General features: G+C 40.0%; 1 protein-coding gene across 1 annotated transcript; it reads left to right on the forward strand.

Moving 5' to 3' along the window:
- Positions 1-225: 225 nt before the first annotated feature.
- atp1a3b (ATPase Na+/K+ transporting subunit alpha 3b) lies at positions 226-23,202 on the forward strand. The gene is made up of 22 exons (XM_084088431.1): positions 226-533; positions 625-689; positions 13,284-13,400; positions 13,486-13,545; positions 14,604-14,807; positions 14,914-15,027; positions 15,107-15,241; positions 15,337-15,454; positions 15,539-15,807; positions 16,222-16,420; positions 16,516-16,760; positions 17,187-17,379; positions 17,788-18,100; positions 18,395-18,545; positions 18,662-18,830; positions 18,929-19,083; positions 19,209-19,332; positions 19,947-20,092; positions 20,198-20,328; positions 20,412-20,513; positions 21,531-21,622; positions 21,832-23,202. Exons 2-22 carry the CDS (start codon positions 684-686, stop codon positions 21,858-21,860), a joined length of 3,072 nt encoding a protein of 1,023 aa, XP_083944557.1. The 5' UTR covers positions 226-533; positions 625-683; the 3' UTR covers positions 21,861-23,202.
- Positions 23,203-23,303: the final 101 nt, after the last annotated feature.

The raw sequence follows: 23,303 nt of genomic DNA on the forward strand, positions 1-23,303 counted from the left end.
TTTCTCAGAGAACACGATGATGCTGTTCGACTTTGGAATTCTGCATTACCGCAGGAGGAGCTTTGTCCGCATGCGATTGGTGGCTTGTACCTGCTGTCTGCGCGCTGGTTGGACAGATGATACGTCGATATTAAGGAGTGCGTGCGTCTATTGGCTGAGAGCGTGAATGTGGGCGTTTCTCATGAGGTACTCTTTTATGAGGTCGGTCGGAGAAGCGCATCTCTCACATCCACCGGCGCTTCTTTCCAGGCGGAGTGGTGCGGCAGCTGGCGGTGTCGCGGAAGGACACCAGATCATATAAGGCGGCAGTGCGGCTTCCTAGTTTCGCCGGCTTTAACGCAACTACCAAGAGCAGTGCACGAGACCGGCATCCCTGCGAAATGCCCTGCCTCGCAGTCAAATTTCATTGGACCATTTAGTTTGTCTGTATTTAATATTTACAAAGTTGTGCAGGTTCATTAACTTAATGTTGCAACGAATAATACCTTAATACCTTGACGTGAAATCTACGCGCATTCGGTCCCTCAGCCGAGGTAAAGCAGTGAAACTAAGTTTTAAACCAAGTATAATTATTCGTCTTTCTTAAGATCCTTTTTGATGACTGACATTCTCTCCTCGTAAAAGGCTGTCACTCTCTCCATCACTCTCATATTACCTGAAGAGAACGGACTGACTGCGCAACCATGGGGGTAAGAACGACACCTCTCTTTTACTGCATTATAGCAAACAGAAAAGGATAAAAACATTTTCCCATTTTCTTTAAAAATGTATCATGCATACTTTAAATCGTGAAAAATGCAGCGTCATGTCCTATGTTGTCAGACATAAAAAGGAAGAATGACATTGACTTGTACGCTGCTTTCTAGACTGCGACACTGATGGCACAGGACGTTCTGTAATCATACGTTACGAATTATACGCTATAATTGTGAAATTGCTATTAGCCTATATGAATGGTCAGCATCAGATTCAACAGAACTGCTTTTATAAACTGTTAGAATGCTGTTGTCATAATCAGCGGATACGCAGAATCGCAGATAAGGTTTTAGCTGTTATCTTAATTGAAAGCTTGTCGGTGTTTGAATGATAATATCTCGATGGTTATTTTAACCTTGACGAGACAGTTTAATCGGGTTATGCTAGTCAGAGACTTTCTAAAGGGCAACGCTGCGCAGTGCTGTCTTCGTCCCATGATTGTGTGATGTCTATCTCTACCTATTTCTGCTCAAAAGTATCTTGTCAGGTTGTTTTACAGGTTTTAGGGCTGTTTGGGTGCATCTGTGTGGTGTCCCCCCTCCAGCACCCCATTTAGCTATATCCCTCCGTCTGAAGGCAATTACTGACCGCAGCGCGCGACGCCTGTTCTGAACCGTTAATCCGGATGTTCTGAATGTGCATTTGGATCATCTTTATGGACACAACCGGCATTGCTGAGTGTGTTTAAGTGACTGGTGTCCATACAGACGCACAGACACACACACCCCAGAGCCGGTCCATCGCTGAAGTCCACATGCGTCATAATGCGGTTACCGGGAATCTGTATAAAACCAGCTTATTTTCCTGCATCTGTGACATCACCGCGCGCGGGTAATCACTGACAAGGGCAGATTTAATAGATTCAGTTCTGAATAATCACTCGAAAGGTCGAATTTGAATTGCGGCTAATGGAGATTCGCCCAAGTACAGTGTGTAGCCTAACTGCGTTGGGGTGAAACGAATGTCAGACTGAGTTGCGCATTTTGCCTCATCACCAGCGTGGTTTTTATCATATTATATACGGAATGACGTGGGGAGTAAAAGCTAGGTGCGTAGCGCAGTGAGAACGCCGGTGTTGAGCAGCTGATGATGTGCGTAGTTTATAGCTGTTGCCAGGGACACAGACAGATCTGCTGAAGCTGTTAACGCAGAATACTTAGCAACATCGCAGAACTGAATGTCACGGACGCGCTGCGGCGAATGCGTCAAAACTGACGACTAGCGGTGTAAGAGCAGGGCAAAAATGATTGCGCACACAGTTTTGTCAAGGATTAATCTGAGCGCTTGTGAGTGAGCTTAGCTAGTTAAATGGGATGGAAGGAAACAGATATACTGGCGGAGATTTTTTAAGATTGTTAGTTAGCGGTTTGTTTAACGTCGCTGAGGCGTGCCGTGCCGGTTGCTGTCGCAGTGATGCTCGTGGCGATGCACCACCATCAGCATCCCAGCTGTTTTATTCCCTATAGGCCGCTTTCTGCGTCAAACACGAGGCGGAGCCACGCGAGTGGAAATTCCCGGTAGCGGCCTTTGATAGGCACGAGATGCGGATATGGAAAGCGAATAGATTAAATGAAGAAGTGACATTCATTGCGGTCGTGTTCAAATGTGCTCTTAAAGGGATAGTTCAGACAAAAAGAAAAATTTTGTCATCACATCCTCATGTGGTTTCATCATCCTTGCTCAGTGTATAATTTTCTTCTGTGGAACATAAATGATGAAATTAGGCAGATGTCAGTTTCAAACACCATTTACTTTGATAAAATAAAAACTATATATATATATATATATATATATATATAGGCTATATATATATATATGCTATATATATATATATATATAAAGCAGTGAAAGTGAATGGTGGCTGAGTTTGTCAGGCCATTTTTCCTATACCATTTCCAATTGTTCTCCACAAAAGAAAAAAATTAGTCTGACGTCGTCATACTCAGATTCTAGTCAGAATGTGAGTCTGATACTGCTCCATTGGGCTGTGATTATGGGGCGTGTTTCAAACGAACCAGGAAAGAAAATGCCCCTGCACTCAATTGGATAGACCAACAACCAATCAGAGCAACGGAGTTAGTGACGTATGTTCTTCATTAAATTTTCCGATCGACAAATGATCTCGGTTCTCTGTTCCTCTTTTAAAATGAATGCGCTGTCGATATCTTCTATAACAGACGCGATGGCGGAATCTACACATCTCAATTCTCCAGTGGCAGTCATCTTTGTTGTAAACGAATTCAACCCAAGCGCTCTTTGGTGACGTGGATGATTACGTTACTGTTGATCATCTGTCCATCATCATATAAAGCCCGCCCTGACAATTTGATTGGTCCGAACAGCTCTGGTTCGAGCATAGTCGTTCCACAACGGATCAAGTCCAGACCGAACTTCCCGACCTAAAATGTTGTGGGCGGGGCTAAGTTCGGCTGGCATCCAGGCTAGGAAATAAAGGCTTTGGAGCAACATGACGGTGATTAAAGGGATACTTAACCGATTTGTATCAGTACAAACCCGGTAGTATTTTCGAATGACCGTGCTTCCCTCCCTCGTGTCCCCCAGAGACGAGAGATTTCTGCATTGTGTGTCTGGAAAAAAACCTCAGATGACGCAAAAATCATAATTTTGCGTCATCGGAGGCTTTTTTGGCCAGAGGCTAGAGACTACAGCCAGTAGTAGGAGCTAGTTCTGCATGTTTTCAATCCGCCCATAGGGGGTCGGATCTCACAATAAAACGGCGTCTTTTCAGTTTCGAGTCAACTAGTAGCCTAGTTGTATCATTTCTTCCGATACTGCCCTGGTAGGCGTGGCTTGGGAGTGGCTTCGTAGGGCAGTGAAGCAGGTGCATTCTGGGAGTTGTTGTCTTTCATCAACATGAGCCAAAAATACATTTTCTGGCTTTTCTCAGTCTAGAAGGCACCAACTTCTAAAATAATTTCACATTTCTACTACATAAATGACCTAATTTAAATACACATTCATCTTTCCAGCGGTGAAATATCCCTTTAAATAATCCAATAGAATGTGTCTGCAGCCTGCAAGACTGCCCCTTCAAGTTACACCCACTTCAGGTTACACTCACTTCAAGTTGATCACTGTTTTTCGACTTAAAGCAGCGCTGCACAGACCGGTCAGTGTATGACATCAAAGTACAGCGAGAGCAATTAGAGAACAGACAGTTCCGTATGCTCTCGCACAGGTTTAACATAAACTGAACATACTAGAGTCGATTAAACTGACTCTTATCTGTTCAAGAACCGAAATGCTTGTTTTGGTATACAATAAAGCAAGCTGCTATCTGCATTAATGCAAGGGTACTGATAATGTATTGCAAGAAACCATATTGCAATGTATTGTTTTATCAATTATCCGTCGCACCTCAACTTAAGAGTGTGGAGCAAGCACTAATATTATATCCTTTTGGAATTGGGCTTTATTTATTTATTTATGTATTTTTTTTATAAAAATTGTTAAAATAGAAAACAATAAATTAGGCAACATCTATGCATTTACATCTAGTAGGTGCCATCTTACCCTTGCATTTATATTTTAATAATGTAAAGGGAGATCTACTACTGTGTTGTGCTGCTGGCATCTGTGGGACACTCAGCGAGACAGATTGACAAGCTCAAAGTTCAAAACGCTTTGCTCTGCCCTTGCTGCAATGTAAAAGCGACAATATGACACTTCGATTATCTCGGGAAAATATTCTTACCATTGTCTCTATACGAGCTGGCATCTTGCCGACAATATCTCGTTTTGAGTTTGACATATCGTGAGGTTCTGTGTGATTTGGACAACTTCAAGTTATGCCCCCTTCAAGTTACGCCCCCTTCCTGTTACGCCCCTCTCTTGCAGTCCGCAGACAGACCCATCTCAAATAATGGGTGAACTGTCACGTCATCACCGGAATGTGTTTCCACAATCACAATATTACAATACATTACAATTATTTATTACAAAATAAATAATTGTGTAAAATATATATTATTTATTTATTAAATTGGCAAATAAAATAATTTACCTAATATATAGTTAAGTTTAGTTTCTTGCTATTTGGAAAGAGCAACTAGGCTTATGATAGCTTTATAGGGACACAAACACCAAGAAGAATGTCACAGCTTATTAAAATATGAATCAGCTTGTATGCATGTAGCTAGTATAACATGGATTTAAAATGTTCATGAGTGTGTCTATAATAAATATTAATTACTGGCAAAGTAAACCAATTAAAAATATTGTTTCATTAAGCTAAGAAAGATATAGACTGAGAATACAACTGGTGGCATTACAGTATGTAAATTTCCTCTTCAGACACATGACGATGCATCAGTAAGTACGTAGTATAGCCTATGCACACTGCAGGTGAGTGCTTGGGGGAGGGGTTGTGCTGCAGCAGGGAGGGGGATGAACACAGATCTTGTAACATGTAATTAGCCTGGCTCAGCTTGTGTTTCCAGAGTGTGTGTGGGCTGGGTTACCTGGGTACAGATGGTACAGATAACGAGTGACCAAGGATGAGGACACAGAGGTGTCCATAATGTGTAATTATAATGCAATGATGAATACAATTTTGCAAATGTAAAGATGTATTTTATATTTTAAAAGTCAATGAAGTTTATGAAGTATAAAGATTGAGTAAATATACATATGTATAGGCCTATATATATATATATAAGTGAAATTATATAATAATAAAATATATAAAGTAAAGTATATAAAGTAAATATAAGTGATTTTTGTGTCTATACAATTTATGTATTTATGAAGTCATTAATTTATAATTTACCCTAGATATAGATTGTGTTCTAAATTTGATAATGCATTAATGAATAATGTAATTAATCTGTGTATGCCCTCTCCGAGCATAACTGAGCTAACATCCTGTCCGGATGTTCATGTTTGTATTGAGCACATCAGTAAATAGAGCATTTCATAGCTGCTTTTGTACTGATATATGACTCTTTACTATTGATATAACAGAAGCTTTTTAGATAATTAACTCTCTGTTTTACATAAGAACTTATACTTCAATGGATTAATGTTATTGGACCATATTTAGGGGTATGAATGATTTGTTGTTGTAGGGGTTAAAGATGAAGTGTGTAATTTTTACCTTTTTGTTTACATTTTTATGTCAGCTTAAAAGTGGCTTACTGATAGTTGTATCTGCATAAAATGATAGACTTCAGCTTTAAGTGGGTTGGATTGGATCTGTTAGGTCTCATTATCACATTCTGTCCACGGGACGTCTGTTAGTGGAGCGAATACTCAAGGTCAGATTACCCTCTCCTCGTCTTTCCCCAGTGTTGATGTAGCGTAACTGCCCCTTAGGTCAGAGCTGCTGTGATGCCGCTCCACCGGTGGGAATATGCATGGAGTGCCTGTGCCTGGTTCAGGTTCCACATCCACACCACATCATTTATTAATGTGATCCTTTGTTGGTAGAGGAGCTGAGAAAGAACAGTCCATTCTGATGGAAGGAATTCTGTGGCACAGCTGACCATCGGCTCTTCTTTTAACTAGAGCTGTAATGAGAAATCAGTGTCAGACGTCACAGAGAATGTGACTTAAGTACTGAGGAGAAGAGAAACTGTGTGTGTACAGTATGTCTGTGTGAAGACAGAATAAAGAAAGGAATCCTCAGACAACCTTTTTGAGACGTGAAGCATCTGTGTATCCTGCTGTGACTTAAATTTGGGGCAGTGATTTATTGTTCCAATCAAGAACATGCACAGATGCCCCACACTCTGGCAAAGCTGATTCGCTCAGTGGATGAAGTATAGACAGATGGAAGGATAGAATAATGGATAGAGAAGAACAGGAGGGGGGGTATAGAGGTAATACTTTAACAAGAAGGATTACAGATTTTTGTTTAAAGTGAAATGAAATGATATTGCAACAACTCCCCCTCTTTTCTATTTTTTCTTTTCTCCTTTAAATATGTGTGTGTGTGTGTGTGTGTGTGCTCGCATGGGGTTACATGACTATGGGTAAAGGAATTACATTTTCTCATAATTGGAATTATTTAATCTAATTATTCTTAATTGATTAAGGTTTCTAAATTTTCCTATTTCTAAATCGTCTTCATTGTGTGCTTGTACATCTCGAACGTGACAGAAGACCTGACCCAAGAAAGGATATATATTTTTGCTGCGTTTTTAGTTTTAGTTTTAGTGTTTCATTCCCCCCACAATGGACCTGCCCGCCGTACAACTCCTGTGCCTGGAGAAGCTGGACCGTTCGCTGGAGGACCATACAAGGGACTTTTTAGATCTGGTGTGCCTTACACACTACTCTGACTGCTTGCTCGGCATTTTTTACTGTGCCAGCCTCAGTCTCAGTCTAAGGCACGCCTGCCAGCAAACGGTCCAAGTGAGGATTTCGCTGCTTATGTGGTGTGGGTGCTGGTGAATAGTGGATTGGAGTTCACCATCGACCCCGAAGAGGACATCAGCAGTCCCACTCCAGACTCAGAGCCTAGCCAAACACGCTGTGTGGACATGACGCCAGAGCCCATCGCAGACGGAGAGTCAGCGCCTGCCGTGAAAAAAGCCAGCGCAAAAAGAAGCGAATGAGCAAACCATTGCCCTGAAGCCTAAATCTTACAACGCGCCTGACCAGGTGTGTGAGCCGGCAACATCATGTGCCCCTGAGGAAGTTATTGTGGAGTATGAGGGTATGGAGAGGAGCCTCGCCCACACTCCCGCCACAGAAAGGGAGTCGCTGCAGGACCAAAGTTTGTTGGTTTGTTGGTATCCCACCCAGCCCTGCACCCAGCTGCCTCTTTAAAACTCAGCCAGTGCCTCTGACCAGTCTTTGCTGTCGTCCATCAACTCTCAGCTCCTCTTCTGTCTCCTCTCTGTGACGTGGCTCCACCTCGGGCCTTCCATTATCCAGATCCTCCTGGGTGAGTGGATCCTCTGACGGAATCAGCAGCTTCCAGCTGCTGATTCCGTCACTTCACCTCAGCTCGTCGCCCTGACTCCTATGCCTTGGCTCCTCCTTCCCTCGGCTCCACCAGGGACCATCGGCCTTACGCCTTCACCGGGCTCCCTGGTAACCCGGTTCCACCTCGGGGGGTCATCGCTGCAGCTCCGTCGCGGCCTCTGAAGCCTTTGGGGTTGCTTGGTTCCATCTGCTCTTCGTCTGTGCCTAGGGCTCCACCGCCATTGGCTACGTCTCCATCAGTCATCCCCATGGCATCATCAAGGAGATCTCCGCCATTTCTCTTCCTTCCCTCGTCTAACCATGGGACATCATCCTGGCTGGACTCTGGGTCCCCATCTAGCTCCTCCTGCTCCGGGCTCCTCCAACCATCATCGACACCCTGGTCTCTCCTTCTGCCATGTTCCTTGGTGTCCCATCCTCCTCCAGAGCCTCCTCCCTCAATTGGACTGTCAATTCGAGGTCGCACCTTTCCAGGATGGGGCTCGATGTCACGTTATTGTTCTGGTTTTAGTTAGTTTAGTTTTTCTTGCTGCCTGAGTTCTTTATTAGTTTCTATGGTTACTCATTTGATTAGTCATTTTGTTCAGCTGTTGCTTAATTAGTTCCCTTTGTTTGTTCCCTGTATATAAGTTTACTTGTTTCAGTTGTGAGTTGTCCGGTCTCGTCAATGTAGACGTGTTGTTGCTATTTACACTGCCTTCATCTGTGCTATCTGTATATATTAAAGACTTTATTTGCGATTAATCTTCTTCTTTGTGTGCTTATATACAACCCGAACGTGACAATTATAGAGCTTGACATAACTAGAAAAATGTATATTGATTTTAAAAATGTTCTTGACTTTTACATTTTTTTATTTAAAAAACAAAACAAAACATTTTTTAAAGATTTTGCCATGACTTTTCCAAGTCGAGAAATCACATTTTTAAAATACCCTCATTCCCTCAACCAGACCCTGAAAATAACAGTTGATGAGAGCAAATAATTTTTTGTAGCTGTTTTAGCTTCTTTTAAAGCTTGTTTTGTCTTATTTTAAATCATTCTAAGCAGACATAAATTTGTGTACACATAGAGAAGAAATTAAACGTATACAATAAATAATTAATTTACATAAAATTTAATTATCATATAAATTCTCATTTTATTTGTATGTACACAGATTTTGTTTATGTCTGGTATTTGGTTCAGTAAACTCAACAAAGTGAGTCTGGCTCTTTTGTGATGGAGGCAACTCAGGGGGAGCTAATCCCAGTTTGCCCGTAATCAGATTATTTAATCTGTATTTTAAAGCCCAGACCTAGCCTGGTCTACATCTCACGGCAAAACAGATGGTACATCAAGTTCACTTACACGCACACTCATTCAATCATAATCTGGATGAAGTGTTCAGTGTTATCTGCTCTTGAACAAGCACTTCATGACTCACCCCAGATTCGCGCACACAAATACACCCCCTTATGCCAGATCAAAAAGGCATTTTACTGGATGTATTGACATGTAAAAGTAACACACTCATAGTAATATATCACACACACCGAACAGTCCTCTAAGGGCAGTATTGATGTGTCTACTGCCATAACAGTGGTTTAAATACTTTTTGTACAGCTGTGCCGCTTGGAGATATTCATCAATAGCTGGACAGAGAAGACAAGATCTGACAGGGATTCCCAGAACATCCTCCCAAGATACAAGGATAAGCTAGATACAAGTAGATTTGCTAGACCACCCCAAGTTGTTTACTGCAGTTTTTTTTAGATGGAAAACTAAATGACTATAATAAAGTGAGATGAGCTCCTTAAAGAAAAAGGAGAAAGGAGTGATCTTGCTGGCAGATGTGCTTCTTCATGCTCTGTGAGCATCAGACTGGCCTGGCCATTCCACTGGCTCTGTATAGTGCCACATCTTAGGAACGCTTATATAATAAATAATCTTAATATTTAAATGGTGTAAAATATGTAATGATTTCTATTTAGTGTTATTAACTGATGATATTTGATAACTTCCAATGGTTTGATGGTGGTCTCGTCATGGCTGCAAGTTACATGCTGTTCAAAATGTTGGGGTTGGTATACTGTATACTTACCAAGGCCGCATTTATTTGGTCAAGAATACAATAAAAAACAATATTGTGAAATATTATTACCATTCAAAACAACTGTTTTGTAGGCTATAGTAATTTATTCCAATCCTGTGATGGAAAAGCTGAATTTTCAGCATCATTACTCCAATGTTCATCAAAAATATTGATGACTCAGCCTGCGCTGCACAGATTTTGGCCAAATATAATTCTCTCTAGAATAAAGGATCTCAATCTTTTTTATTTCAACCCCCCACTCCCCCAAAATGTTTTACCCCATATAATATTTTAGAGCTTGGAATATCTATAGATGTAAATCCATTATAAAAGTAACCAAATAGCAATACATATCCTGATTTTAGTTGTTTTAGCTTATTTTAATGCTTGTTTTGTCTTATTTTAAATATTTTAAAGTCATCCTGGTTGAGAACTGCTGGTCTAGAATGATTATAAATTATATAAATATCACCTGCAACAATAGAAAATATGAAAGGAAAGAAAATAATAACATAGTTTTCATTATTCAAAACTTTCTCTCTTTTGCAAAGTCTACCTCAGTCACTCTGTCTAAACTTATGTAGGATATACTAACTTATGTAAGTCCCTGGGCTCCACAGCCACACACTTTTATTCTCTTTGTGTGTCTTACTCTTTAGAATGTGATGCAGACTGAATGAGTGCATCAGTTTCAAGAGCATCAATAATTTGTGAGAAGAGTTCAGGGAACAGACCTCATGCAGCACCAGAGACTGTGTGTAGGTGTGTGTGTGTGTGTTCTGAATCAGTCAGTAGAAATGTCAGTGTGCTGGTGTGTAATTCCAGCTCATCAGCTCTGGTTCTCTCACAGAGCAGTACTGTATGTTTTTCTCACACAGTTGGTAACTTTACCCCATGAGCACAATTATATTAGGAATTAGATAACCACTGCTTAATGACACACACCTAAGACTTCCAACAACATTTATCTCAGAGGAAATATATGTAGGATGTCTAAAATGTTTGATATTCTTCACAATAAGCCAACAAAACATGAAAAAATATGAGGACAAATAATTCAATTTAAATAATTTGTTAAATTAAGCACATTTTATAAACAGCATATTTAAACAATTTTTTTTAAAATATTTTCAGGCATCTTCCATTAGCTGGTGTGGTTTGGACCCTTATCTTCCTCATTTTCTCAGACCCTCTGTCGTCTGACAGTGAATCTCTCAACATGAGCTTAACTCAAAGTAAATATTATCTGATATCTTTTCAAAATTGCATCAGACTTGTTTGTGAGAGAACGAGAGTGATCTTCTCCTATTTCCTCTGTTCTTTTGCCGCAGTGCAGGTATCATTGCAGATGTACATTGCACACACACACACACACACACACGTGTTTTCATGTTTTATGGGGAATTTCCATAGACCGATTTTATACTGTACAAACAGAAAGCTTTCTGCAATTTTACATTTTGAAAAAAAAAATAATTCTTTGATTTATGAGCTGTTTTCTTCATGGGGACCAAAATAAATGTCCCCACAAGGTAAAAAAATTATTACTATCCTTGACATTTGTAACGTAGGGAATACCAGGTACACACACATCAAAAGACACACATCTACCATAAAAACATAAAATGTATAGCATAAAAGTGTAACCTATTTCATAGTATACTCTATTTTTTTTTTTTTTGCTTTTGAATCTTTTTTCCTCTGTACACCTCTCTCATTCTGATTTTTCCAACTCTCATTTCTTTCATCGTTCCCTTTGTTCTTTGTGTGTATTCAGCTGTATGTTTGTAGTGTTTCCATGTGTGTGTCATCAGCTTTCACACTTTTAGCCACTTTCACCCAGCCAAACTCAAAAATACCTACTATAGATGTGCTTCTATAGTGACAAGATGTTTCATCTGTAAGATCAGTGTGAGCTGATAGGGTAATCCTCACTTTCTATTCACTTCATTATTTAGTGGTGTCACCTACTGCAAATGCGCTCGCTTTTGTCACAGGATCTGTGGTGTGCTGTGCAGGTTGGTTAGAAGGTCGCCGTTGCGTGCGTGCGTGTGTGTGTGTGTCCGGTTGGTTTTGGGCAGGTGGTGTCGTGCTGAGAGTCATCAGACATTAAATGCAGCCGCTGACGGTGACAAGCTCTCACACCGAGAGAGCAGCAGGTCAATATCTAATTACCCCACAGGAAGTGCCAAATATTCCTCTATCTCTCTCGTTTTCTCTCTGCTAATCTCTCTCTCTTTGGATATCTCACTTAGTCCGCCAGCTTTCTGTCAGTCCCCACCCCCGCATGTTCCTCTCTCTTTCCATCTGTCTCCTGTTCTGTTTCTCCTCTTTATCCATCCATCTTTATCTCTCACATTCTCATTATTTTTTAATAGGTATCATCACCTGACTGCATGCTTGAGTCTGCGCCTTTCAGTCTAAAGCAGGCGTGTCAGCTGACCATAAACATGCAGATATAATCCTCAGTCAAATTTCGTGCTTTGTTTTGCCTGTGTTTTACGTCACTGTTTGAATTTGCAAGTTTAATCAAAAGAGATAGGTCTGGTTCGGATTGCTCTTAAGACCTCTCAAGGCTCAATAGTTTCTGATTGTCTGATACATTATAGATGTATTGAAAACACTATATTTTTTTAATTTGCACAGATATATTATGTAGTTTTGATCATACTCTCATAATTAATGAATTGGCCTGGTTCTTTCCATATATCGACCAACAGGGGGCTATACTCGTCCAGAACATCATGTGAGAGTGCAGGGTCTTGCCTCAGTAATTTCCTAGAAGGGGTTTCACTCTTCACATATCAATAGTGCTACAATAATAGTACTTTACTCCCTAGAGGAAGGCATGCTGGTAGTTCTGGAAGCTCAGTATTGATCAGCCTGTGTGGACAGATGATACACGGTTTCCCGCTTTAATGATGACAAAAATAGCACCACCTGAGAGTCTCACGGGAACCATCTTGGCTCTGCGCTCTGTGCTGCGGTATCAGGATTACACATGCATCCGACAGAAACAGAGGATTTACAGAACAGAGTGAATAATGATAGTGCACTGAAAGGTCAAAATCTGTCCATGACAGAATAATTATCTAGAGGTTATATATTTTTAATTAGATAAAAAATAATCAGCCTGTTAAAGGAAAAAAAAAAGTCTGAAGTCTGACTTCGTTTAGATAAATAACAAAGTGTAAATAATCTGATTTAAGTTGTTTTGAAGCTCATGAACTCCACGTTTTAGACTTTCATCTCACTGTGATCTGAAACAGACACATATTCAATCTAATCAGTGTTTTTGATGAAAGAGTCGTGTCTCTGTGTGATGTCAAGCAAGAGGGACGTTTATGTTTAGTCACCCCTCACGATCCACCATCTACCAGACAAGTGTTCAAACCAAAAGCAATATTAGTTAAAATTACTTGAAATGATCTTCATTATGATCTTACAGTGGTGTTGTTGATTAAGTGATTATTTTCTCTCTCCTCTATCATTTTTCTTTTAGTATGGACGATCGGATAGTTACCGCGTGGCCACCACGCAAGATAAAGATGAAAAAAGTTCTCCAAAGAAGAAAAAGGGAGTAAAAGATCTTGATGAATTGAAGAAAGAAGTTCCCCTGGTAAGAATCCCACTAGAAAAGTAGCGTGTTTGTAGCCATTTTGCCTTTTACTTTGTTAAATGACACTTTTTAACTTCCATTTCAGACGGAACACAAAATGTCAATTGAGGAAGTATGCCGGAAATTTCAGACAGACATTGTTCAGGTAAACTCACACATTATTTAGTGTTTGCTAAAACCAGGTTTCCATGTTTGCTAAATTCCCCCTTTTATAATTAGAAAGCCAATGTGTGTAACTGATGTTAAAATTTTATAATAGTGCAGGAAATACTCAATTTAGTTTAAGTTTATGAACACATCATTTGTCTGGGGAATGACTGTTGTGTTGCGATGCACTTCTCTTTATTGACCACTAGGGAGCACCATACTCTGTATGGTATAGTACATTGGTTCTCATACTTTTTGTAGGATATTTAGGATAACTCTGGTACTTCTGCTGTGGCCATATAGCGCTTTATACAATACAGATTGTTTCAAAGCAGCTTTACCGGGATAAACAGGAAAATAATGATTCAGTGATGCAGTTCAATTCTGTAAAGCAGCCCTAAAGGAAAATAGCGTCATTGCTCAGCAGAGGTCAGTTCAGGGTTGATTTAGCTCCGTTCAATAACTGTAAAGATCATCAACGTAATGATGTCAGAGCTGCTTGTTTTCAAACTTTTCATTAACAGAAACTAGTATTGTCCATAGATGACGCTTGATGATTCAAGACGTTTAATTAACTGTAGCCTATGTTCTTCAATAAAAACAACAGTTATTGACGTAAAGAAATTTCCGGAAAAACTGATTGTTAGAATTTTAAGTTAGATCAAATTTTTTGTTCAAATTTTTTATATTTAATTAAATAAACAAATTTAATAGCACATCATTTGTCTTGGGAATGACTGTTGTGCTGCACATCTCATTATTGACCACTAGGGAGCACCATATTCTGTATAATACATTGGTGTTAGTTTATTTATTTAATTATTTAATATTACTTAATTTTTTTGATAAATGAACAAAAGAAATTTCAAGTCATCTTGTGGTCTTCTTGGAAGATTACTGAGGTCCCCTGATTGACAACCCTTGGTATAACAGACCCTTAGTAGTACACAGCATACATGATATGTTCACACTTTGAGTTCTTAAAATAAAACTGAATGTCTATTCATAGTAACTTTTGCTAATGGTTAATTTTTTACAATGCTCTCTCTGCTAAAGGGTTTAACTAATGCAAAGGCCAGAGACTATCTGGTGCGAGACGGGCCAAATGCTCTGACCCCGCCGCCCACAACACCTGAGTGGATTAAATTCTGTCGTCAGCTGTTTGGAGGTTTCTCCATCTTGCTGTGGACCGGAGCCATTCTCTGCTTCCTGGCCTATGCCATTCAGGCTGCCACCGAAGACGAGCCGGCTGGAGATAATGTTCGTATGGGTCACATGCCAGCACCCTGCCACATATGCCTTTTCAGGGAATCTGCATTAAATATGAATATGATAACTGAATGTGTCTTCTCTGTTCTCCTCGCAGTTGTACCTGGGAATCGTGTTGTCTGCTGTGGTCATCATCACTGGCTGCTTCTCCTACTTCCAGGAGGCAAAGAGCTCCAAGATCATGGAGTCCTTTAAAAACATGGTGCCACAGGTACTGGGAACATTCCATGCAAAACTTAAGACACAGAAACACAGAGAAACAGTGAGTTGAAACGAAACTCTGTCCACAGCAAGCGTTAGTGATCCGTGAAGGAGAGAAGATGCAGATCAACGCTGAGGAAGTGGTAGCAGGTGACCTGGTGGAGGTCAAAGGTGGAGACCGAATCCCAGCTGACCTCAGAATTGTCTCTGCTCATGGCTGCAAGGTACGTGGTTTATAAGCCTCAGTCATTTGTCAAGAATCTGTGAACCCTGTGGTGCGACCTATTGGACAATTGTGTGTCTTTGACATCATTCGTAGGTGGATAACTCCTCCCTCACTGGCGAATCAGAACCTCAGACAAGATCACCTGACTGCACTCATGACAACCCCCTGGAAACCCGCAACGTTGCTTTCTTCTCCACTAACTGTGTGGAAGGTACGGGATTTACTACAGTGCTGAACTGGTCTATCTACATAAAAGTCAAATTCAGAAGTGTGACTTTTTCTGTTCCGCTGTTAGGCACTGCTCGTGGTATTGTGGTCTGCACTGGTGACCGCACCGTGATGGGCCGCATCGCCACGCTGACCTCAGGACTGGAGACAGGGAAAACCCCCATCGCCAAGGAGATCGAGCACTTTATTCACATCATCACTGGCGTTGCTGTCTTCCTGGGACTGTCTTTCTTCGTTCTGTCAATCATTTTGGGATACTCCTGGCTGGAGGCCGTCATTTTCCTCATCGGAATCATCGTCGCTAATGTGCCTGAGGGTCTGCTGGCTACTGTCACTGTGAGCACATGCAGTCGTCTAAGCATTTGAATACTGTTCAGAGGGTTGGGAGCCAAGAATCAAAAATATACAGTGCAACCAGTGTAGTCCTATTCTTTTTAGTCAATCAAAAACATTTAGCATGACCAGGTTGTATAATTTCTGAACAAATTACTCTTATGAACCCTTTTAGTGAATCAAAAAGCTTATCCAGGTTAATCCGATTTCCAAGAGAACAATTCTCATAACCTGGTTCTTTTTAGTGCATGAAAACTGTATTTTCTGCAAGCTTTTTTCAAGGTAAATTTCCAAAAAAAGGACATTTGGAGACTCCAAAATGTCCAAATTATATATTTGATTTAAACAAATTGGAATGCATTGTAAATTCCTTAATGTAATTGAATTAATGTCTCTCTATTGTCTCTGTAATCTCAGGTGTGTCTCACTCTGACGGCTAAGCGTATGGCTAAGAAGAACTGCCTGGTTAAGAATCTCGAAGCTGTAGAGACACTAGGATCCACCTCAACTATCTGCTCGGACAAGACTGGAACATTGACCCAGAATCGAATGACTGTCGCACACATGTGGTTCGACAACCAGATCCATGAAGCCGATACCACTGAAGATCAGTCTGGTTTGTTCCTTTCTTCTTACGCGGAGACCGATGATGATTTTGTCTTTATGACACCAATTCTTCTTTTCAGAGTCTAAGTTGGTCTCTCTTTGCAGGTGCTTCATTTGATAAGAGCTCCGTGACATGGGTGTCTCTGGCCCGTGTGGCAGCGCTGTGTAACAGGGCTCAGTTTAAGGCAGGACAAGATACTTTGCCCATCCTAAAGAGGGACGTGGCGGGTGATGCTTCTGAGTCCGCCTTGCTTAAGTGTATCGAGCTGTCCTGTGGCTCAGTCAGGAGTATGAGAGATAGGAACAAGAAAGTAGCCGAAATCCCATTCAACTCTACCAACAAATATCAGGTTTGTCATCAGTTATTGATTTTCAAAATCAAACAGCAAACATCAACTTGAGTTATGATCAGTGGAAGAGTTGAGGTTCAACAACCAACCAATAGCATTTCAACACTCCATAAAATACGCCATGTGAACTTCTCAAGTCTATTAAACTTGCCATTGTGTACTGGAAATATTGTCATTCTTATGAAAATGTTTTAAATATTGTTGATTCCTATAAGTCGTCTGCTAAATGACTTCATGTAAATGCTAAATCACGTTATTTGAGTCAAGTGTGGATAATAAAGTGTCTGCAGCATGTCAAAATAAAATACTTGGTGTAATTGTGAGCTTAGTCATGTAACCCTAAAACTAAAAGTACCAGATATGAAAACAGTGACTAGCATTACCACCAACAATTTCCTCTTATCCATCTTTTCCATATGTCCCCAGCTGTCCATCCATGAGACGGAAGACCCCAACGATAACCGTTACCTGTTGGTGATGAAGGGGGCGCCAGAGCGCATCCTAGATCGTTGTTCCACCATAATGCTGCAGGGTAAAGAGCAGCCCATGGACGAGGAGTTGAAGGAGGCCTTCCAGAATGCCTACCTGGAGCTTGGAGGACTTGGAGAGAGAGTGCTGGGTGAGTCTGGAATAATCAATTCTGATTGGTCAATCACAGCATTCTTGGTTAATTATTTTGCATAATGGCCGCTAAACTGTATAATTGATGGTTGTTCCTTTTCTACGCTTTGATAGCACTCTAGTCATCTTTCTTCATTAAAATATTTAATTTCATTGTACTTATTTATTTGGTCAGTGGCTATGTAATAAGGAGGATAAAGTACAGATTATTATATGGTTATATAAAATAACCGCCGTAAAATTGAGTATATATAAAAGTATTTACACTACTGGTCAAAAATTTCAAAAAATATAGATTTTTTTGCCATCAGTGGAATAAATAAAATATATAATAGAAAACAATATCACTGTTGTTTATTATAGAATAAAATAATAAAAAATGTGTAAACTTGCCTCCTTTCCACAGGATTCTGCCATATCTTAATGCCCGAGGACCAGTACCCAAAAGGCTTTGCCTTTGACGCAGATGACGTCAATTTCCAGACAGACAACCTTTGCTTTGTGGGACTGATGTCAATGATCGACCCACCCCGCGCTGCCGTGCCTGACGCTGTAGGAAAGTGCCGTTCTGCGGGAATCAAGGTCATCATGGTGACAGGAGATCACCCCATCACTGCCAAGGCCATTGCTAAGGGTGTGGGCATCATCTCAGAGGGTAACGAGACTGTGGAAGACATCGCTGCCCGTCTCAACATCCCCGTCAGTCAAGTCAATCCCAGGTAAAGCCGGGACCAGCACTGTAAATGCACACAGCAACTCAACATGCTTTAAAGGTGTGGTCACATTAGCAGAATTTTGCAAGCAAAAAAGGATCCATTATGATGGATGAAGCACAACTTGCACATAAGTCACTTTCAAACCAAGCAGCTTGCCTGTTGGTCAACGTGGAAAATTTGCATGACCATTTTGCGAAATCTGCGTGGACATATCTGTCGCCCTCAATCAAGTGGATCACTATTGAAATGAATAGCATAGTATTGTATTTATTTGTGTTTTTTGTTTGTGTGTTTTAGGGATGCCAAAGCTTGTGTGATTCATGGAACAGATCTGAAGGACTATTCTCAGGAGCAAATAGATGAAGTTCTGCGGAACCACACTGAGATTGTGTTTGCCAGGACGTCTCCTCAGCAAAAACTCATCATTGTAGAGGGTTGCCAGCGACAGGTAAATCCATGTACTAGCATTCAATACGGTTTATGATCTTTTGTCATTTCAATAATGTCCTGATTTGACCTTTCATTCTTTCCCTTTTCTCCTCTGTTTCTTTTCCTGTCACTCAGGGGGCCATCGTGGCGGTAACAGGCGATGGTGTGAATGACTCTCCAGCCCTGAAAAAGGCTGATATCGGTGTCGCTATGGGCATTTCAGGGTCTGATGTGTCTAAACAGGCCGCGGACATGATTCTTCTAGATGATAACTTTGCCTCAATTGTCACTGGAGTAGAAGAAGGTGAGTAAGACAATAAGGAGACTAGTGAATTGGAGTGCATGGGAGGACAGGACTGATGTTGTCAAACAGGATGTGTAAATCCATCTCTCCCCTTGCAGGCCGACTCATCTTTGACAATTTGAAGAAGTCTATTGCGTACACCCTGACCAGCAACATCCCTGAGATCACCCCCTTCCTGTTCTTCATTATCGTCAATATCCCTCTGCCACTGGGCACCATCACCATCCTCTGTATCGATCTGGGAACTGACATGGTAAGCACTTCACTCTCGCACTCTCACACTCGACATTCAGCCTTCTTACAGACACCTATATACACACACACATGAATAAAATGTTTACCCATACAAACAAATCTATTTTCTCTCTACCTCCATAGGTACCTGCTATTTCTCTAGCTTATGAGGCTGCTGAGAGTGACATCATGAAGAGGCAGCCCAGGAACCCTCAGAGAGACAAGCTTGTGAACGAGCGTCTCATCAGCATTGCTTACGGACAAATTGGTTAGTCTTGTACTACTTGGAAACTGTAGCTTTTACTTCAGCTTTTACTTTATTCCTAAATAAGTCCTAAAAAACTACAGTCAAGATGCCCTTTTGGGAATGTAGTCATCTGTGCTACAAGCTTCTAATATTAGGGTTCCCATGGTCATGGAAAACCTGGAAGTAAAAATGTGAGTTCCAGGCCTGGTAATGTCATGGTAATTAACAAAAATATATTCTGAAATATGAATATAGTTTTTGTTCCTTGTTATGCTCTAGATATTTAATTATCCATCTAGAAATTGCTCTTTTTGAGTGCATTTTCTATAAAATCATCGATTTGTTATCCAGTTATCGTGACAGAGAGGACATGGAAAATATATATCTACACAGACATATATAAAAACAGACATTTGAACAGATTCAGTATTTACAGATTTATTTTAGTACCAAAAATGAAACTAGAAAATATGACAAACAGCAATAAAACAGCATTTAACTATCATATTGTTTTGTAAAATTATTTTAATACATGTTTGTTATTATTACTTTATATTATTTTCTCAAAAGAGAAACAAATATTGTGTAGGCATCTGTGCAGAAAAAATAAGCATATGTTGTGTATGTGTGTGTAGGAATGATCCAGGCTTTGGGTGGTTTCTTCGCCTACTTTGTGATTTTGGCTGAGAATGGCTTCCTGCCCTCACAGCTGGTGGGTATCAGACTCAACTGGGATGACCGCTCGCTAAATGACCTGGAGGACAGTTACGGACAGCAGTGGGTGAGTATTTTGTGTTTTATTATGTTGTGACATCATAAGTGTTTAAACGTCATACAAGTCTCAGAGGTCCCTGCATGTATAAGATGTTGTGTTCGTGTTCCACAGACATACGAGCAGAGGAAGATTGTTGAGTTCACATGTCACACAGCGTTCTTTGTCAGTATTGTGGTTGTACAATGGGCTGATGTCATTATCTGCAAGACCAGACGCAACTCAGTATTCCAGCAGGGCATGAAGTGAGTTCAGGAAGCTTGTGTGCAGGAAGTTGGTGTTTGTATTCATTAGAGCATTTGATGTAACTGTGCTTGTCAATTTACAGGAATAAGATTCTGATCTTTGGGCTGTTTGAAGAAACAGCTCTCGCTGCATTCCTCTCATACTGCCCGGGCATGGATGTGGCCCTCAGGATGTACCCGCTCAAGTGAGTTTAACACACACACACATGCGCAAATTCACATGTGGAAATAATTTTACAAGCACACATCCAATTCCACCTTTGGTTCTCTCAAAGACCAGTGTGCTTATCTCCAAAGGAGAAAGTTTCATAGTTTGAGTTTATTTATTTTTTATTGTATTCAGCAAGGACACAATAAATTAAAGTGACAGTGGCAGTAAAGGATTTAAAAAAAAATCTATTTAAATTAATGCTGTACTCTTTACAGGATTTATGAAAGAATCCTGGAAAAAATGTATCACAGTTTCCACAAAAAAAATTAAAATAAATAAAAACATTGATAATAATAAGAAATTGTTTTTGAGCATCAAATCATCATATTATAATGATTTTTGAAGGATCAGAATAATAACTAATAATAACTAGACTAATAAAGGATTTTCCATCACAAGAAAAATAAATTTACTGTCATCAATGCTCATGTTTCCTGAATACCGGGCATAAAAATTCATGAATGCAATATGAAAATGAACATTCAATACATTGATTATATGCAATACATGATGTAATAATAGTATTAAAACTTTAATAATATATTAAAATGGTTATTATTATTATTCACAATGTATTATGCATTAATTTCTTATTCAGAATACAATTATTGAACTGTTTCAATCAATTATTGAATGTAAAATCTTGTGTACTGTTTTAGTCAATATGCCAATATGGTGGAAACTGTCCTTTCAAATAATTTTACGTCTTTATAATTTTTTTTTAAAATAATTTCAAATCTTACCAAAATAATCGAATCAAACTGAAACGGATTCAGATTTAATGATTCATTTCATTAGTAAAGAATCTACTTGAATTATTAGGTTGACAATGAATACACATGTGAAATATATCACATGACCTTAAATTGATGCTACATAATGTATACAAATGTTAAAATTTAAATTTCTGCTACATGAAGTATATGTATATGGTACTTATAAGTATTCCGCCATTTAAAATGGTCTCTCTCCTCATTTGTCTCTCTCTTAGGCCGAGCTGGTGGTTCTGTGCTTTCCCATACAGTTTCTTAATCTTTGTGTATGATGAGGTGCGAAAGCTTCTCCTGCGCCGGAACCCCGGTGGTACGTGTTCCTCTCTACTGCCTCAAAGACACACACTCAGAATTACACACTTCTTATGAGTATGTCTTGTATAAAGTCCCAGAATTGGGTCATTAAGGGTCTTTGTTTGAATTAGGGATACAATAAAACACTATTCAATCAAAAATTATGAATGAAAACATCAGAATTTCTCAAAGTGATTCCCCCTCTTTTTCTGTCTATTTTTGCAGGATGGGTGGAAAGGGAGACATACTATTGATCAACAAATCTTCTTTATTCACATTCCTACATCTTCCATTTTGTTCTACTACTTCTCTACCCAACCGAGATGCACAACCATCCTCTCCCGCCCTCCTTTCAAAGAGACAACAGCTTTAAGCCAATAGCACGTCTCCCCCCAAAGAGGAAACCACAAAACACCATCCAGACTCTCACCCCGCCCCCCCCTCCCCACATTTCCTATAATACTCTTTGCATGTATTTTCACACGGCTGTGTACATAAAGTCTGCTATATATCTAAAACAGGCAGCTGCATAATCATTATGTAGATTCGAAAGGAGCTTTTGATGCTAAAAAAAGGGAGTATGTACGCTCGCCTATTAAAAAAGTCCGTCCCTCCTCCGATCCTTTACATCCATGCCTTTTCCCTCGACCTGTCCTCCAGTCACACACGGATACACAGATCACACAAAACCTTGTCGGATCCCAATGCACACACTAGACTCCGTTTAACATAGTAACTTTCACTGTTTCATTAATACTTTTGCTTCTTAGGACATTTCATGTTGTTTAATCTCTGACGGAGGTGGTTCGGCGGCTTTTTCATTTTTATTTCTGTTTTTTAATCTCTACTTTCGTTTGATTGACATTGGCATCCTCTCTCACTCTCACTGACGTTCGCTCTCTGTCTTTGTTTGTGTGCTTGTTTGTCCGCTACAATAACCCTGAATGTTCCAATACACTCTCAATCTCCGTGTTTTAGGGAAAATGTAAAAAAATACCACATCTGATTAAAGAAATGAAGACAAATCTTGGAAAATAGAAACACTGAAAAACCATAAAAATGATTCTCTTGTATGTTTTAACTCGTATGACTGAAACACACAGGCAGTTTCCTATCAGGTTTTGCACAGAAAACTAGTATGATGTTGAACAGCGTCTATGGAATAAAATCCACTGCCGTCACGGACCTAAACACACCAGGTTTTATTGTTTCCCAGTTAAACTTGCTGTTTTGGCACATTAACTGGTGAAGGTAGATTTCAATGTTCATCCGTCATATCACATCCGAATATCTCACTTGAGAAACAAATTAGATCCAAACTTCACAATTGAGCCTGGTGTGTGCGGGCTCCACCGCTGGTTTGTCAGAAGATGCCATCGATATGAAGCAGTATTGGGTCACGTGGTCTGTATGTGCGTGAGTGTCTGCGTGTGTGTGTTTGATGATGGAAAATGAGTGCGCTGCTGCAGTCGGCCATTGCCTGTTCTTATGACAGACATGTGGATGTTGAGACTAAAGACAAAAGGACAAAACTACTGGTAGAATCATGCATATGAAAGGTCAAATCCAATAAAACATCTAGTACATTTAATACTACCAAGTGATGCCTGACTCTTCATTTTCCACATTTCTTACTGCTTCAAATATCGAACTAAACTATCCTTCGCAAGTTTGTGTGTGTGTGTGAGAGAGAGAAC

This window comes from Abramis brama (assembly GCF_963993115.1).
Source record: "Abramis brama genome assembly, chromosome: 17".
Lineage (NCBI taxonomy): Eukaryota > Metazoa > Chordata > Actinopteri > Cypriniformes > Leuciscidae > Abramis > Abramis brama.